We start from the raw sequence: 19,638 nt of genomic DNA, 5'->3' as shown, positions 1-19,638 counted from the left end.
TGAGCTTTAAGGCATTGTGCTCAAGCTGTAATCAAAATACATAGTTTTTGCAAGACCTTCACTGTGTATCAGTGTGTATAATTATATAGTATGTTTCATTATTATTCATAAAAATTAGAATGAAAAAAAATTAGGTTCTCTGACTACCATAATAACACTTTTTTTTTTTTTCCTACCTTAGTATGGAAGAACACCTCTACATCTGGCAGCAAATAATGGCATTCTCGGTGTTGTCCAGTTCCTGTGTCTCACTGGCGCCAATGTAGAAGCTTTAACCTCTGTAAGTATGACAGATACTGTTATGCTGCTTCCTTGTTTTATGTATGACAATAGGAAACAATTTAAAATTCTTCCCTTAGAGAAAGAAAAAAGGACAATGGTCTAATATAATTACATTTTGAAATTAAAAAAAAAAAAAAAGTTAGGCTGTAGTACATCCCTGGCTTGAAAAGCATTCTCAGTTGCCCACCTGTTTCCTTCTTAAAACTAAATTTGAAACTAATTAAGGTAGAGCGCAGCTACCACTTCATCTACAGAATGCCTTCAGCTATGAATTACTTGTAGCATTGTTTTCTGTATGCCCAGTAGGCCACTGTCTTAATATATCATGTACCATTTGTATATGTTTTAAACATATTTTTTTGCTTTTAAGATGGTTAAAAAGATGTGTTTTCATGGTGGAGAGGTGTGAATGAGTGAACTAGCATGCAAGTGTCCTTATAAAACAAATTGTTCATGTCAGATTAGTCAGCACCACTGCTTCTGATCAGCACCACTCAAGGTATTTTTCATTCTCAGAAGAGAGAGAAACATCCCCCCCAACTGGCATATCCACAGGAGGGTGAAGGACAACTAGGCATCATACACGCCATTAGCTGTCTTCTAAGCAAACTAACTGCCTTTTATTTGCAGAAGAATTGGATCAGTTCACGTTGCTACTTGCCCTAACCAATACATCCTACTCGGAAATAACTATTGCTCTCTATATTGAAATAATGTTGTGATTTAGTTTTAGCTGAGTTCATGTTTTCCAAAGTTATTCTCCATACAAAGTATCGCTGAGACTGCTGAAATGGAGAGAAAAAGAAGAAAGTGCTGTATCTCATTTGTTTTATGCATTTGATAAACCAATTTTATTGTCTTCTGTTTTATCCTCTTAGCATGTTGTGACGCGCCACTAGAGGGGTGTTCGGGATTCTTTCGTATTCTGGGATTAGTTGCACTGAACTCGAGAGATCATTCTTTGTCAGATGTAAGAATTTATTAGATCTAAGCGGTTCTACACATATGACGGACACTGGACAACACTAAACCATTAACAGCAGACAATCTATAAGTATAACAAAGCTAAGAAGCATAGTAAAGAATTAAAAACACACACATATCAGAGCTCTATGGTTAAGCCACGGAAGCACAGTACAATGACTGCTCTCGGATGCACGGTATAATGACCGCTCTCGCCCTTTCCTTGTCCTTATGGGCCACCCCTCCGGTATAGTTTTCCCCGGATTGTTCTCACCACGCTCGAGCTGCGCCAAGAGGATTCAGGTTCTCTCTGGCAGTTGGCGCCTATCACATGTACTGTTTTATCTTCTTAACGTGTATCTCATGGCGAGGAAAGCCTTTAAAAAGCAGTCATTAAAACCACTGAACTTGGAATTGTAGCTTGAACAAGTTTAGCATCTACAAATGACATTCTGAAAACTACTAGATTGTAGATTGCCCTATCCCCTATTAGTAAGTAATGAAATGTCCGTAAACCAGACTTACTGGGGTGTTTTATAGCTTTTCCTTCTTCACCTGTTTTTTCTGATATGTCCCATTCTGTATTTGTATTTTCACTATTAAATACTGTACAGATATGATGTGACAAAAGGGTTGTGGGGGAATTCACAAGCAGACCTGTGTCAGTTTATTTATGTCATGATGGCTATATTGATATAATTGCTTGTGTAGACCCTCTCCTTCCAAGATAAAAGCACTTTTTCTCTTTGGTTTATGTCAGTTAGAAGGAGATGACAAAGTAAATTATGGTGATATTAAATCTGGCAGGAGAAACAGACAGGTTATACGTTAGTATCTATTATTGCAGCAGTGTTGTAGTAGAAAGAAGGAAAGAGGAGGAGAGGAGTGAGCGAGCGAGCGTACTGGGTGATTTTAATGACACTTCAGTTTTTCATTAGTTTGCTAGGTGAATGTTAAACTGTTTTGAAAAGTCTTATTAGCAGCTCTTTCTGAGCTACTGCAGTAGAATTAATTGCCTCTTTCTTCTCTCAGAATACCATTTCTCAGGAGTTAACTTTTTTCAGCATTGTTAAATAACTTTGGACTGGAGTGTAATTTCTCTGCCCCCTCCCCAGGTTAGAGCTCATTTTAGAACTAGTTTAAATTTGAATTTGATTGCACGCATATTCTTAAGTGACTTTAGAAAACATCCTGCTCCTGAAGTGTATTAATTTTCAGTGTTTAAATATCCTTCAAAATGTCCTGTGTGCTCATATGCTAGTTGGCACCATGTTGCCACCTCATCATGGAAGTTTCTAACATTTTACCGAGCTTAAAATTGTCAAATTGCTCAGAACCTTTGAATAATGATGCTTGCAAATGGCCAGTTAAATTCAGGACCCAGCTCTTGCGTGCATGACTGTCTGATGTACAAAAAAGGAGCCAGTCAGTGATTGAGATGAAATGTATCACCAGATGATAAATGTTTTCATGGGCCCTATAACTGGGGGGGAGGGAGGGTGTGTGTATGTGTGTGTGTGTATATAGTTCTATAACTCAGATGCCAGCTTTGCTTAGCCATTGCTATTCCAGTGTCTAGATCCTTGCTCTGTACTTCTCAAGAAAGCCTGAGTAGGAAAATAACTTACTGAAACCCATCTTCTGTTTTGCTCGAGTATGTATTTTCTAATTTTTATGCAGTTCATCCTGCAATTGACATCCAGAAAATTAAACAGCCTCATCTTGTTCACAGAGCTGGACAAAAAGGAAAACCTTGTTCTATTAGTTTTTTTTTCATGGAAGGTGCTTTCTTTGCCTGTTACCCCAATCAATAAATTGGGCCTCCAGATCTGAGTCAAAATACTCACGGAAACATGAAAAAAATTGCTGGCATCTGTCAAGTTAAACATTTCAAAATGCTTTTGTTTGGGTAAATTTGACCTACAATTCTGTCTGCTGGATTTGGTGCTTTCTGTCCATGCTGCTGTATTGGTAGCTCTGGAGTATTCTTCAGCTATAATCCACTGGTCTTTTTGCTTGTCTTTTTTCCTTTGTGCTCTAGCAATCATGGATTTCAAAAATAATGTCTGTCAAGGAACAATGCCTTAGCAAGGGCAGGCTACTCTGTAAGGGAAGTTGAGTTGGGGTGCCAAGAGTAACCACAAGGCAAGCAAGGACTGTGACTTCACCAGCAAGGGCTCAGTCCCACAGCATCCAAGTGAGGCAAGCAGAGCATGTCTGATGACAGTAACCAGCTTCAGTCAAGAGTCCATAGCAATGAGGCAGGTCCAAGCCCAAGTCAGCAAGTCAGATCAGGATTGGGTCAGGTGAGAGTAACGTGTTCAGTCAAGGGTCTAGTGACCACCAGACAAGTCCATAGTGATGAGGCAGGTTTGAGGTCAAGCCAGAAAGTCGGGGTCCAGGTCAATGGGATACATGGCCACGCACAGGCATAGCTGCAGTGTCACTCAGTCAGGGACCAAGGGCGAGTGCCTCAGCTTAAGTGCAGCTCCTGAGCCAAAGATGTGGAGGGGAAGCTCCTAATGAGGATTCTTTCCAGTCTTCCTTCACAACGATCTGAAACAAAATTAAACAGATACACTGTATCAGAGAGATGGTCTTGAGCTCAGGAAACCCTTAGAAAGGGGGGAGTGAGCTCCCTGTTATAAGTAGGCTTGCCCTGTGTTCCCATGCTCCTATTTGCTTAGACTTCTACCAAACCGAACCATTCCTGTTGCCATTTTTCCAGTTTCAGGAACAGTCACCTCCATCTCTCCATAACTGTGCTCACCAGTCAGGCTCTGGCTGAAGCACTCTCATCTGTGTTCTTTGCCAAATGCTCACCAGATGATGGTTTCCTTTCTGTTTCTGCCCAAACAGCTGTATTTGTGCTAAACGTCTGATATCACAATACAGCTGTTTAACCAAAGCCAGACTTGAAGGCAAAAACAACCCCCATGGAACAATAGGACATAGCAAGCAAGGATGTCAAGTTACACAGGCCATGCTGCTGCCATTCCAGTGTGCCCAATGAGAGATGGGGGACTTGCTCTGATTCTAAGGGGAAAAAGCATGTTCAGGGGTTTGTCATTGGATGTGTGCTTCATGCTATAGTTTGCCAGGCTTTCTCCAAGCATGTGTTACAACGAGAACATACTGGGCTCTGGAAAAGTGCAGGGCCAAGCAATAGTCCTGCTTTGGACTTACAAGGAGGCCAAGGATTTGAGGATCTGGATAAAATCCATACCTGAGGTTGGTGCAGGTCACATCCTGTTACTGTAAGGATTCTCATGAAGGGAATCAAGGTTTCCCTTTTATTTGAAGATTGTTGGATTTCCCCAGATGTGCCCAAGATTGGAAACCCAGGAAACACCAGGAGCATGAAGCAGTTTTCCTGATGACAAACTAGCCCCCCAACCACTGAACTGTTCTTTCCCTCATACAACAGGCACTCAGGATTAAGTGGAATTTGGAGGGTAGGATCAATTAAAAAGATAAGATGCTTTTCCTTTGTTATATCTTTTCTAAGGAAAATTAATTTAAAAAAATGCATTCAAACATTTATTTGGTAAAGTTGCAGTTAACTATGGAAGAAATTTAAGGGCAAGATGTTGGTTCAAATTTAGTCAATTCACACCATCAACTATATTTTTGCTGTTTCTTGCTAATGCTCTGTTTCTGTTCTGTTTGAATTATCTGGAGTTACGGAGTACATAATGACTTTTATGGAAAACTGAAAATGAATTCTGTAGGTGGACACTCAATTGTAAAAGATATTTATTTCATAATCTCCAGAAACTACTTAAGACGATGTAGATTTCACATGAAAAACTATAGTAAAATCAAAGATAGAAACCAAAAAAGGAGTCTTAATTTCTCACTACTATTTCTTAATATATGAAAGCTCTTAGGAGACAATGAAAGAAGCAAAGTGCTCATAAATTAGTTATCTATTACCAATGTATAAAACAACACAATAGCATTAATGTAGTCATAAAAGTAGCAAGCAACTCTTCTTTCAACTAATTTCATATTAAACTGCTGACATATGAAACATGGGTAATTAAATGTCAAGAGCAGAATGCTGAAGACAGCTTTGTTTCTCCTTTTAAATTTGCTGAAGCAATTTAAACCACAAGCCTTACACTGTTCATGTTTTTTTTAAAACCTTGATCCAGTGACTGATTTGCCACTGTCATTCTTTATCCATTAGTAAACAAAATTCACCTACTCTTTGTGTGAATGAATATGGTGGTGTATGTCCCCTTTGTGAACTGTTTAAACTTTTAGATCTGGTTATTATGTATCTAGAAATGGCTGTCATCCACTAACTGGTGAGAAAAGAGGAATTCAGAGGGCGAATATTGGCATCGCTATAAGCCTCTGAATTCAAAGTATCTTGTTACAGTGGCATCCAGATGCCAATTTGCAAACTAAATGCTGCTGTTCTGTATTTTATCTTAACTTTTTTGGTCAATTTAACAAAACGGGGATTCCAGTGGGAATAATTGTTGCTGGTGGGTTTATTTTTTCCCTTCTCCCAATCCATTTGTATCTGACAGCAATTATTCTGTTATTGCCTTGAGCAGAGCTGAGCAATACTACATGTGGGTTTTTTATTATGGACAAAAGGAAGGAACTGCAGCTAATAATTTGTCTTTTAACAGGATGGGAAAACAGCAGAAGATCTTGCCAGAGCAGAGCAGCATGAACATGTAGTTAGTCTGCTTGCAAGACTCAAAAAGGTTGGGGATGCATGAATTTAACCGTTTTACATGTTTTTAAGATAGCAAGAAAAGTTCGACTGTGGGAAATAATAAGAACATCAGATATTTATCAAAGCCATTCTAAAAAGCTCTGTAGCAAAAACCCTTACCGAAATGGTATAATTTTTTTCATTTTTAATTTAAAGCGATATCTTCAATTAAAGCTTCTATGTATGTATTAGTAAAAATGGCTACTCTACACTGGTCTACTGTTTCATCTTGTCCTGTCTCTGACAATACCTAGCAATGCTATTTGCTTCTAAGGAATTTGAAAGAAACCTGAAAAACAAAACAAAACAAAAAACAATTAAGAATTAGTGCATCCCACAAACATGTAAGAGGACTTTTTTTTCCTCCACCATCACCACTTTAGCTAGACTAGGGTAATGAAGTATTGGAGGTTTGTGCCCCTTCTAGAATTTCTAGTACCATATCAAATAGTTGCTTATGTTCTCATTGATTTTTTTGTTTGTTTGTTTTATGCAAATTTGATATCTTGAAATCTCCTGACAACTAGAATGCAAAGCTGATCTGGCCTTGTACAGTAAGTCTGACACATCTGATATGCATTGATTATTCTGCACATGCACCATCACTCATGCAATGAAGGTGTAGAGACCACTTGCCTGGAGCTTCCAGGCAACAGCCAGACCAGTTAGAGTGCTGTTTTAACTAGGGGTATGTGGAAATCTGAAATAAATAGCCGTGCTGCTTCTTGACAAATTTCAGAGTAGGAATATAAGATGGCATATACCAGGCGTTGCCAAGGTTGAAGTAGAATTACGTTTTTTAGTCCTGCCAGTAAATCTATGCTTGCTAGGATTGTAAAATAAATCAATGAAGATGTCAGGAAGTGCCGAAGTTCAGGGTTCCCTTGCCATGATAGCTTCTGTATGCTTTTGTCGTAATAGGATCCATTTTGCACAGCTTTTCCCCTTATCAAACCTTTGCCTGTTTTCTGCATGCAGGTGGAGAAATTTGTGTTTTAGTTATGATGTAAATATGTAACAAATACAAATCAACCTGGAACAAAAGGGAGTAAATCAGATAAATCTCTTCTGTAAGAGGTTTTAATAACTGTAACTCCCTTCTTGTTAGCAGAGTATGTTTGTTTATTGAAGGCCTGCCTATAGATCTAGGGAAGATACAAAATAATTATATGCTTGCTCAGACATTCCTTTGCAACAGAGATTCTGATAAGCGACAATTAATAAACTATATATATAATAAACCACTGAAAAGGTTGCAGTACTACTCAAAATGAACAATATCATCTAGTACAGAATGCACCTGACACTTGTTTCATATTTGAAGTGTGTAGAGGAGTTTACTTCTAATAACATGTGAAAAGACTGTCAAAGTGGCTCTTATGGAGATTTCAGTACTAGTGATGGGTAAAGAGTGCAATATTTACATTGTGATGAGCTCATTTAATGCATGCCTGTTAGGAGCTTAAGGAGCTAAATTAGATGCACTATTAGATGCTGTCAAATTTCTCAGCTGAATTGTTGTATGCTCTCCTAATTTTTTTTTGGGCTGTAGGTGCTCTTTTAATGACTCACCCTACATGTTAAGCTCAATACAAATGCGGAACAATAGCACCTCTCCCTCAGCTCCAGATGGGGGAAATGGAGGAAGAAAATAGTTCCTTCACCCCTCTACCTTTCTGCTATCTCTCTGTTTTCTTAAAGCAGATCTTTCTGGGGTGAAAGACACGATAGTTTGCTCTCCTGCACTGCATCCCCTTGTTGAGTTGAATTTCAAGCTAAGCTTGTGTGGGGAATAGAAGAGCATCTATATCTGATTGCTTCCTGCTGGAAGAAGAGAACAAGACAGATTTGATTAGTTCATTCTCAACTCTGTCCTTGACAGGAAGAAGGAATATTCTTCAGATACTACAAGACTGAGATACAAAGGGGTAATGAGTGAGCTCGAACCTGAAAGCTCTCCTGGGGGAGATGCAACTGGGTTTGAGCAAGGCCTTGCATATGAGAATGAGTTTGCAGCTGTGGAGGAGTCAATGGATCCACACAGAGGACAAACAGTGAAAGGAGAATCAAGTAGGGAAGCAGATATATTGAGGCCTGGGACAAGAGACAAAAGACACAAACTGAAACGCAGGAAATTCCATCTGAATTTCCTAGTGAATTTCCATAAGAAACGCTTCTTCACTGTGAGGGTGACAGAGCACTGGAACAGGTTGCCCAGAGAGGTTGTGGGGTCTCCTTCCTTGCAGATATTCAAGACCTGACTGGACATGGTCCTGAGCAACCTGCTGTAGCTGACCCTGCTTGAGCAGGGAGTTTGGACCAAATGATCTCCAGATGTCCCTTCCAACCGCAACTATTCTGTGATTTTGTGAAACAAGTGTAGAGGATATAGACTTGCAATAGAGAGGGAGGAAAAATGGAAGGTGAATGGTATGTGGGAGGCCTTTTAAGGTAAAGAAGGTGAAAGGAATAAGTGTTTGGGAAAAGGAGAGATAAGAGTGGTCTGTGAAGAGCAATGTTTACATTGGGGGAAGGGAGTCAAAATAGAGTATTTTGTGGGGGAAAATATTCTCCCAAGTATGATAAGTAAAGACAAAGTTGATGGAAAGAAGAAGGGAATGCAGCAAGTTTTAAGATTGCTCAGATGGTAGCTGTCATTGCAGAACTCTTCAATACTGCATATGTTATATAAACTTACAGATACTGTTAGTAAATGTAAGTTTACAGATTCTGGAGGTCATGGTGATACTACTGGGCCTCATGGGTAAGGGAAAGGGTACTGAGAGGTTAGTTTTTCCTCCTTGCCCTCTCAGTCATAGGTCAAAATGATCCCATTCACTGATGTTGAGCCTGAAACTAAGGGTACAGTCATAAAGTGTGGTTTTCATGAATGCTTAGGTGGCTCTTGAGAAAAGCCATTCAGCTGTGTCTTGGCCACATATCCCTGCCCCTCTGTCTGTAATTGTGCACTTGTATGATGAAGCAGATGGAGGAACCAATCTAGATGAATGCTAAACTGGCAAGAAAGCACTATCTAAACCCTGCATTTTCAGTTTATTGGGAGACAAATTTCCTGCCACAAGTTCTGATTTCTTCTTTGTGTTGAATTTTAGGATGCGCACAGAGGGCTTTTTATTCAACAGCTGCAATACACACAGAATCCGCAACCCAGGATCAAACTGAAGCTGTTTGGACATTCTGGCTCTGGGAAGACGACCCTTGTGGAGTCTCTCAAGTGTGGCCTCATAAGAAGCTTTTTCCGAAGACGTAGGCCTAGGCTTTCCTCCACAAACTTGACCAGATTCCCCCCGTCTCCTTTGTCTTCCAAACCCTCAGGTATGTCTCTGAAGCTGTAACATTTGAACAAGAAAACACTTTTCTCATTTTCTGTATAACTCTAAACAAAAAGCTGTTGCCTGTACTGCAAAAGGCAAGATCAGGCTATGCGTGCAAGAAATCATAGCAAAGGAGAGGGTATTTAGTTCTCTATATGACTCATGTCTAAAGTAAGAGCTAAGATAAGCAAAGAGCGTTAAGAGTGTAAGAATAGTTAAAACTTTTATTCACTCATAGAGTGCATAAGTGAACTTAGTAGAGGGCAGGGCTTTTGAACGCTTACATTTATTTTTACCAGGAAGCCCTAGAGTGCAAGTTTCAGTGTCATGACTAGATTCTACCATCGTGTTTTGCAGCTGTTTTGTCTGCGAAGCCTAAATAGGTTCTGTGCATTTGAAATAATTACTATATCTTTATATTAAAAATTGTAGTATTTAAGTAATAACTAAAAATTCAGAATGGCCATTGACGCATTGTAACGCTTTTATCTAAAGTTACAGGGATGGATTTGCTAAGTTAGAGGTGTCTAGAATTGTCTACAAACAAGTGGAAAGTTGTAGTGAAATGGAGCTTTTCTAAACTCATAAATTTGTGCAAATAGTAGGGAAACCTTGCTCATGAAACACCAGCTGGCCTGTGTGAGGTGGGAAGAGCTGCAGGATGCTGAGGAAGTAGCTAGGGTTACAGATCAGCATGTGACTGCTTTTGGAAAAACATGCAGTTGTAGTAAAAAGACACCAGAAAGAGTAGTAAGTTATTCGTCCAGGTCATTTTTCTAACATTGAGATGTTGTGCGGTGTGTACTTGCTATACAGGCACTTTGAGGATCTCAGCTTAAAATTGCTGTACTGAATTAATATCATTTAATGAGTTTTAGATAGGCTCAAAATTGCATTTTTCTTTAAAAACCTTTTGCTAATATTTGCAGTTTTATCTTTCATCATTATTTTTAGGTAATGGTAGAACAGGGTTAGTAATAGATTTAATGTCTACTACTTCTCCAGTCACTTTAGGAAGCTATAAAGTACTCAGAGTGATATAACAAGACAATTCCTAGCACAGAAGTTAAGTTATTCACTTGCTGTTCAGATATCACAGGGGGCTCTCATCCATGGCTCCAGAATTATTAAATTAATCAATGAGAAGTTCTTGGTTTATTTATCTTAATTTATTGTGTCATGCAGAGGGAGGTAAATTACTCAAGGAATAGCAGTCCTGGAGGTAGTGCAGGAAGGTTTTAACTGGAGACAGATTTATGTTGGTTGGTACCAAAACCAAAGAGCATAGGTGAAATGTTCTCACACCATTATAAAATCAAACAAGATTGCCAGTTACATTTAAGTTTGTCAAAACTCCATAGAAATAACTGTGTATTTGAAGTGTGCATATGGAAATAACTTATCTAGATGTAAAACTTGAAAGTTGTGCGACTATGGCTTTGTTCTAACCTATGCTTGGATTTTTGGTGTTTGCTTATTTCAATATCTGGACCTTTTGGATGAATATTATAGGTGGGATGACTTAATCAGATGGACATTTAAAACTCAATACAATTTAGTGAATACCTGATCATGTGTTTATGTTTTTTCAAATTCTGTAGAGATCAGTGCTTCAATTCACCAATTATGAATATAAATCAACCTAAGGATTGAAATATTATATAAGAGGGTAAAATATAAAAGGGTAGATATACTACTGACAGTCAGGTAACTCCAATACTCATGTTAAAAAGGAATGTTAGAATTCAACATCCAGCAGAGGGATGAAATAAATCTTTCCTTTCTCCACTAGATGGTGCTAGTTAATAAAAAAGCCCCTTTCTTTCTAATTTGCTCTTCCAGAATCTCAGCTAAATGTGAACTAAACAAATTGTTTATTAGTAAAATAATTTAAGTTAAGGGTCTGCTTTCCCCCTACCCTCTTCCCCAGAAATAGTTACTACAATACAATTATGAGTTGTAGTGGTGTTTTTATCCTTACTTATAGGATTCAATTATACAAATACGTAGCATTTTAATGCCAATAAAAATAGTCCATGCTATGAGATTGCAATCCTTAGCTAAAAAGCAGTTTATCTTTGCAATGTAGAAGAACTTTAAGTTATTCTGTTTTTAACACTTGAGTTATTCTATTTTTTCTGCACTTTCCACCTCAACGGTAGATCTGCCAAGTGTTATGAGTGCTATATGGGATCATTCTATTTTTCTTTTCATCACTTAGAATAAGGATGTAGTAGCGTATGCTCACATCTTGGTAATCCTGTATTTTCTTTGAAGCACAGTTTATTTTTTTAATGAGATTTTATGCTAAGTGTACTTATTTTAAAGTGACATGGCTGTAACTTTCCCATGGTTTGTAATCTCATTTTCCTTTCCCTGACTCAGTTTCAGTAAGCATTACAAATGTTTATCCTGGCTGTGAGAATGTCAGCGTGAGAAGTCGTAGTATGATGTTCGAGCCAGGCCTGACCAAAGGGGTGCTAGAAGCTTTCATTTCTCCGGCTCATCACTCTCGCTTCTCTGCTGATGACCAGTCCACCAAGGCCATTGACATTCAGAATGCCTACTTGAATGGTAATCAGTGTACTGGGCTGGTGGGCCTTAATTCTACAGGACAGATAGTGTCATGTTGCTTGCTTTAAAAAAAAATAAATAAAAAAAATAAGAAGTTCGACTTGGTGTGATACTGACTGTGGTTGAAAATTCAACACTGCTGGGGGTTTTTTTTGTTTGCTTTTTAAGCAGAAATTAAATTTACATGAAATGCTATACCTGTCATGCACATACTAATCACTTGTGTCAGATCTTTATAATACCACATAGAAATGCTTTTGAGATGAATTAGCAGGGCAGGGGGGAGGAGGTATTTGGCATAATAGGAGTAGGTCAGCATCTGATCTATTGGTATGGAGGTCCCTACACTATGTATAGCTTGAGGAGTTTATCAGATTTAATCCAGTCCCATAGACCAAGCATCCTCACCATGTATGTGGTTCATGACTGTCTGAAGGACCTATCATTCTCACCCCGTAAGGGGGCTGGAGCACATCTGGTGAGCACCCAGACTGGAGCTTCTGCTTTAGTTTTCTTCCAAAGGAAGCTAAGAAGTGCTCTGCAAATGGAACGAGTTAGTAGTAAGTGGGGTCAGTCAGCAAAATCATTCAAAAACCTCACTGCTGTTCCAAAGCAAAACACTTTATATAGTGTTTTCTCTTGGCCCAGTAACTTTTCTGGTAAGTACACATAGATGCTAGTAAAGCTTTAGAGTGTGAAGACCATACAAATGGTATGTACACACCACCCTTATTATTCTTCTCATCACGTAACAGTAAGATCTCTTCCAGTGAAGCCTTAATAAGGACAATGTTTTGCATACCTTAGCAATTGCAGTTTTAAGATTGAGTTTGAGTTTGATTTAATCAAGTTTTTATTTTGGAGAGAGAAACCTATTTATAAGTGTAGTGTATACACAAACACATACTGTGACAAAACATTTGTCCTAGTGGCTGAGGAGTCTGGCATGTAGCTAAAGCTTGTTCTTTGTCCAGGCTAATTTCTTCTTTCAGGATGATATGAAATCAAATCAAATACTGCAGTGAAGTAGAGTTGTGCAACAGATTGTCAGAAAGATTTTCTTTTCTTTCTCTGTACTGTTGCGATATAGAAGGAAATTGTGCACATGGATAAATGCTGAATAGCTATACCCACAACAACACATTTGAGATTTTTGGCTTTTTTCTTTTTTCCTAGAATATTTGAGGTGCAAATTTAATCAGCATTTGTTTAATAGTGATAGTACAAATTTATCTGACTTCAACCTAATCAGATGGTTAGTCTGGGGAGTGCTCAACAAGGTGCCAATACTGTTCTCACCTGAAGCTAAAGGAGATGACAGAAAGAAGCATCGTACTGCTGGGATCCTTAACATGGTGATTCTTCAGTCCCGACTTAGCAATGTGTTGTGAAAAGTGTGATTTTTTTTTTAAGCAAAGTAGGTTCTTTGAGAATGACCTTCAGCTGTTTTTAATGCTAGCAGTTGCACATTAGAAAGAAAAAATCATAAATATGTTGAACTGGTGTTTTGTGGGAGTAGGAAAAGAATGGGAGTAGTCATTCTTGTTTTTTCAAAGGAATTCAAGATCCATTGCTTTTGTGCAAGGTAAAGGCCGATTTAATGTGTAAGGCAGCCTGAGTTTAACACACAGGTGCTTCCCCATGGCATCCAGTTGAATGTCCTGGAGAAGTGAATGTGAAAGAAGAACACATTGTGAAAACACAACTTCTCTTTTTCTGAGACTGTCTGAAACCTGCTCCGTTTTGTTCATGATTGCATTTGTAGTCTTACTTTCTCACCTGTGTACAGTTTATCTTTGTGAAAGTTTAAATCAGATTAACTCTTTTGTTTGTCTTTTCATGGCTGAAAGATGCTTCATGCTTGCTAAAGAAGTGATCCCTTCATCTGTTTGTCTGTTTTATAGGAGTTGGTGATTTCAGCATCTGGGAATTCTCTGGGAATCCTGTGTATTTCTGCTGTTACGATTATTTTGCTGCAAATGATCCCACCACAATTCACATAGTGCTTTTCAGTCTTGAGGAACCTTATGAAATCCAGTTAAACCAAGTGACCTTTTGGCTTAGTTTCCTGAAATCGTTAGTCCCAGTTGAGGAGCCAATAGGTATGCTGTTCTGTCTGTTAATGAACTATTAGGGGACTGGGAAGATAAAGTTTCTTGTGTTTCTCTGCAACTTTGCAAATCCTCCATGTTGAATCCTGTTATGTGTCTTCATCCCCTTTTATTTAAATCAACTTTACACAAGGTTTTTCTGTGAAGTTTATCTCTGTGGAATGAGCCTGAATAGAGTTGTATGTACCAGTTAGCCCAACTAAAATGGGTGCTCTTGTGGCATGGGATTTGCATCTGTAAATGACAGGCGAAGTTTTTATTTCAGATAAGCTGTGTGAGAAACTCCCAAGTGTTTCAGAATGTTGGAACCATTTTCAATCAATTTTAGACACATTGCTTAAATTCCACTTAAATCTAACCCCAATTAAGGATGTTTCCGGCATAAATTAGGCTTGTCAACATGGAGAGGACTGAACAATGCTTTAGAGCAATATTGCCTCTCAGTACATGCCATTCTTACCTGTTTAGCTAGGTTTCTGTTTGGACTTCAAATAAGTTATCTTAACTTTTGGCACATCAGGATGGATAGAAACCAGTATTTCTAGTAATCTTCCCTTGATATCTGTTAGGACTTTGCGCAGATTAAGTCAGATCACTCAAGCTTACTAACCAACTGAAAGTTACTTGTCAGGCAACCAAATATTCTATATATTGTAGTATATGTAACTTGTTGTTTGTAGTTGAACATTGGTCTTCAAACCCTGGCAGTATGACAGAAAAAAACGAGCTCTGACATCTGTCTTGGTTCTCCAGTGGATCTAATTAGACACTCATGGAAAACATAAAGCTGCTAGGGACTCACCAAGCAAGCATATCAAAATACTTAGACAGTGCAGAGAGTGTTCCTCCTCTCTTTTTTGTTGGTCTAGTTCATTCTGCGTGTGTTGTCTCAGACTGACTGACAGGCGACATTCATGAGCCAAAGGGTAGGCCTTCAGTTTTCAGTTTGGGCATCTGCATGTCTTTCATCTTCCATTTTCGGTTAAAGCACAAATTTAATAATGTGAGTGTTTAGATCTAACTGATTTGCAAGCACTCCTGGAAGTAAAAGCTCAGAAATTTGCAGAAAAATATCAAAGCTGAAAATGCACTTAATTTGCAATTGCTGAAAACTTTTCAGGTTTCCTTAGTCCAGCAAGGAAGCTTAGTTCTTGATTTGACTGAATCAGAATTTAACTTAATCATTTCTTCTTGATGATCTAAAGATCAGCATAAATCAGATACTTTGCTTAAATCAATGTTTATATTGGTCAAATTAATTTGGATACTCATGCATTTTTAATACAAATCTCTTAAGAAATATGTAATAGTTGATATTAGCAGAAAACTTAAGTTTTTGGTATCATTTCCCAGTTATTTCCTCTAAGTCCTTCAGCTACAAAAAAAGAGATTTACAACTGCAGAATACTTATCTTGAAATGATATGCAAGGGTTTGGGGAAACGTGGCTTATTTATGTATGAATCAAGATTCTGTAGCTCTTGATGAAAAGTCAGCACTGATGTGAGCATATTTCTCCCATACAAAGTTTTGTCAGACAGAACAGCAGAATTGGATGTAGTATCTTTTTTTTAAAATATTTGTCTAATGATGTCTCTTCGTTCTGGAAGATCAGTTTGAGGAAAGGTTGTATAACTGTGTGTTCCATACTGTCACTTCATTCATATACCATTCGTGTCTGTCTGCGTTTCTCATTCTTTTTCATGGTATCTCCCAGGCTTTCCTACTTACTCTCACCTAAGTGAGAGTTCGTTGTTTAAGTGCTGTGAAATAGCTTTCATACCAATGTATGAATGTTGTAGATCTTTTGTGTTCTACTTATAATCCTTTAAGTTGCATCTGTAATACTAAAGACTATCCAAAAATTATGAGAAACCCTTTCAAGAAGCTGTTATTAATGTAATTGTTTTTCCTCACATTGTTATGGTTTGTAGTTAATATATGTATCATTAGTGTTATTAGTTAATGCTTTATCTTGTTCAAACAATAAAGTCATGTAATATCAATGTTTCTGATGTTATTCAGAGAGGTCAACTTTTCAAAGTGGATGTTATATAGACAGTCATACAGATAGATAACAGCCAAAAAACAATGGTTCAGTTGCGTAGAAATATGTAAGGTTGTGCTTAAATTTGATAAATCCACTGTAGAAGTCATCGGTATACCAAGAATGTAAAATGCGTCCATGCTTTCTCAGCTCAGTAAGAGACCCATCTTCATAGACATGTCTCATAGTAAGGAAGTGCTCTTGTCTTTCATCTAGCATTTGCTGGAAAGCTGAAAACTCCACTGCATGTTGTTTTGGTTGCTACACATGCTGACATAGTGAATCTTCCTCGGCCTGTTGGAGGAGAGTTTGGATATGACAAAGACATGTCGTTGCTGAAAGAAATCAGGAATAGGTAAGAGAGGAACATATTTATATGTAGTACTTAAACATGATGATTTGAATAAAAAATACTGAAATGCACAAGAATATGTAATAGCTTTTTATTTCATTTAAGCCATGTGGTATTTACACAAAAGAAAGTGTCATGCTTTGCCTCTGAGGCTTTCCTTTACTGAAAATCAGGAAGCTTATTTTGTGCAGAAAATGAAATATTTACCAATACTTCAGGGAGTGACTTGTTTTGAGTGAACTGCCATGAGTTAAAGTGAGCAAGTGATGCCTAAAATCAGTGAGACTCAGGAAGTCTCACCCTGTCAACACTGGGATACATCAAAAGGCCAGTATCAACCATCTGGCTAACATCTTGGTGCATAGGTTTTCCCTCGGTCTCAGAAAAGTGGGTGATTTTGAGCTGCAGCTGCCAGGCACAAAAGCACAAGCTTTATGGAAGAGCCACCCTTTCCTCTGAATTAATTTAGAATGGGTAGGAGGCAAACTAAAACAGGCCTGGAGGTACTCTATATGCAGTTTCTGAAGAGCTGAATAACAGCATTGACATTGTTGAGTCACACAGGTGGGAAAGTCAGCCAACAGATACCTGGAAATTTGAAGACTTCTAAACTTCCTGAGCACATAGTTAGAGGGCACACTAATTGCAGATTGAAGTCAGGAATTTTCACAGATTAATCCTATTATATAAAGTAACAATACTTTATATTCACAGTGAGCCCATAAGTGGGTGCCACGTGGTACAAGGAACCATCTGTGCCTTTGAGGGTATACTCCCCTGTGGACTATACAAGAAGTTGATGTAGATCTATAGGAATTCCAACACAGCAGTGACAGGGCGGTGTCCCACTCCACTGAAATTAAACAACAGAAAATATCTGGGTGTAATCCTTGGTGTTCAAATCCTGTTAAAAGTGAATCATAGCAGTGCTAGGAAAACAAGTGTGTATGTTTGGAAAGTCAAGAGGAAGTGCGAAAGAGAGCTGGTGTCAATATAGGTCAAAACTGAGCTATTTAAAATAAGAAGAAACAAAAGAGCAAATATGAAGATCTTTTAAAAAACAGATTCCTGTTGTCCCTTCTCTAGTGAAATGTACGTTATGAGTCCTATGGTTCAGTTGTAATTTTCTTACATATCTTCAGCCTTCTTCCCAGTATTTAGGAAAGACAATAATTATCTCTCAACATCCCTGTTTATCTTTAAGGAAATAAAAGTGCCTGTATACTTCTTTGCTTATAAAATATCTTTGTATAATCAATACTTAATAATTTCATGAAATTTTTCACCATTCCTTGAAGAAAAATAACTGTTGTGTAATATAAGGCTGATGTGATATGCAGCTGGATTAAGAAATAAAACTGGATTTAGGAATAAAAATTAATAATTGCTGTCTTTTTCCTCTTTTAGATTTGGAAATGATCTACAAATCTCAGACAAGTTATTTGTTTTGGATGCTGGCGCATCTGGGTCTAAAGATATGAAGCTTCTCCGAAATCACCTGCAAGAAATAAGAAGCCAGATAATTTCTGTAAGTAATGTCTGATGGTATAGGTTGGGCCAGCCAAAATGTGTAAATCTTGGGTAAGAAGTTACTGTAGATTTAGTATATACATTATAAAACTTAAAGAAAGAAGTGCTGTTTGAATTTTCTAGCAGCATGTGTAGCAGACACCGTGATGAACAAATTGCTGACCCCAAGGATTCTGTCAGCATTTTCAAAATTCTAGGTGTTTTGTACAGGTCACCAAAATGATAATCTCTTGAGAAGCTCTGGTTTCCTATTCTGAATTGACACTGATTAGATTCTAGCATTGACACTTCTCTTTCTTTTTTTTTCTTTTTTTTTCTTTCTCTCCCTTAATTGTCAGAATAGTATTAGAGACAAACAAAATACATGTAATGCAGGCAAGTTTTTCATTTAAAAAAAAAAAACAGTAGAGTAGAACAGTTTCCTCAACCATTAGAAAAGTAATTCTTGACATAGATATGTGAACTGAATATATGTTATCTTTTTACTTGACCCTTTTACTCAAAAATATATGCTAGTAGTTTTTAGCTAATTGAAGGTAAAATAGCCATGGTTTGATGTTATCACCGTGAATCCAAAGAGGCTTCCATACCGAGGGTGACTGAGTCAAGTTATTATGTAGCTTCTGGGAAATCAATTTAAATTCTTCATACCAAAGTCATGCTTAGTTGCGTGACATACCAACTGGAAGTTCTGCAGCTGCTTCTGGCAGGTTTAAAAAATAATGAATTAAAAGCAAATTACAAAGTTCATTCTTCAGGTTGAGCGAAGTGTTTGCTTTTAAGTCAAATACAGCCTATTTTATGCTTACAATGGTCTTTTGATTTAGTACATTTTAATTTTTCTGCTTTGACAAAACTTTATTGTAGCAATTGTCACCAGGATGAAATTTTGGGAGCTTTCTTTGCATGAGAAGTGGGGACTGTGGCTTGAGACTGTAGGATGAAGGCATTAATGACTTCCAAAACAATCGACAGATAAAAGTGCAGTACAACTACAAATGTTACAAAAATACGTTTTCTGTACTTTTGTAAGATGTGCCCACCTATGACTTATCTATGTGAAAAAATAATCTCCACACTCCCTTCATGGAGAAAAATGAATGGACCCAACCAGCTGATGTCCTTGCAGCAGTTTGTATATGATGTACAGGAGCAGCTTAATCCCCTAGCAAGTGAAGATGATCTACGGCATATTGCACAGCAGTTGCATAGCATAGGAGAAGTAAGTGATTTTTATTCAAACTGCATATCTTCATTAGCAAGGTACTGCTTTGGTAGAATAATGCTTAATGTGATTTTGGCAAATTTCCCTAACTATTTTTGTTTCTGCTCCCTCTTTGAAGACATCATTCAAAGTAGAGACTGGTTAATAATGCTTTTTTGTTATTGTTATTGTCATGTGGCTCCTAGTTATTTCATTCAACTTTATTTCTTTGAGAGAGGAAGAATTACATTTATTACATTTGTTATTACATTAAATTACATTTATTGCTATAATTGTAATAACATAAAGTACCTAGAAGGGTAAGTATACTCTGATCTTAAAATGAGGTAGTGCTTTAGTGTGTTTACTGCAAATGAGGAATTTTTGTGTGTCCATTAGAAATTGAATCATAGGCGGACACTTTTGCATAAATAGCTTGCAGAGCATCCCTAGGCTTTACTGCTGTTGTGTTCTAATGGCTTTGTTCTTAATAGAAGTCAAGAACA

At 37.7% G+C, this 19,638-nt stretch overlaps 1 protein-coding gene across 9 annotated transcripts in view; it reads left to right on the top strand.

The window, feature by feature from the left end:
* LOC104142460 (death-associated protein kinase 1) overlaps positions 1 to 19,638 on the top strand; it is a 72,914-nt gene that overhangs the window by 50,642 nt on the left and 2,634 nt on the right. For 7 of the 9 annotated variants that reach the window (XM_068925096.1, XM_068925100.1, XM_068925099.1 and 4 more), the window contains 8 exons: positions 182 to 280; positions 5,892 to 5,969; positions 9,094 to 9,316; positions 11,701 to 11,889; positions 13,794 to 13,991; positions 16,263 to 16,401; positions 17,806 to 17,926; positions 18,962 to 19,150. In XM_068925096.1, coding sequence (XP_068781197.1) covers positions 182 to 280; positions 5,892 to 5,969; positions 9,094 to 9,316; positions 11,701 to 11,889; positions 13,794 to 13,991; positions 16,263 to 16,401; positions 17,806 to 17,926; positions 18,962 to 19,150 — 1,236 coding nt within the window. Of the gene's footprint in view, positions 1 to 181; positions 281 to 5,891; positions 5,970 to 9,093; positions 9,317 to 11,700; positions 11,890 to 13,793; positions 13,992 to 16,262; positions 16,402 to 17,805; positions 17,927 to 18,795; positions 18,941 to 18,961; positions 19,151 to 19,638 lie in introns of those variants that run through there. The other 2 variants (XM_068925103.1, XM_068925095.1) reach the window with 2 other exon arrangements.

The sequence above is a fragment of the Struthio camelus genome, chromosome W (assembly GCF_040807025.1).
Source record: "Struthio camelus isolate bStrCam1 chromosome W, bStrCam1.hap1, whole genome shotgun sequence".
Classification (NCBI taxonomy): Eukaryota; Metazoa; Chordata; class Aves; order Struthioniformes; family Struthionidae; genus Struthio; species Struthio camelus.
The sequence above is the reverse complement of the archived record's forward strand: the minus strand, read 5'-3'. Positions and strand labels throughout refer to the sequence as shown.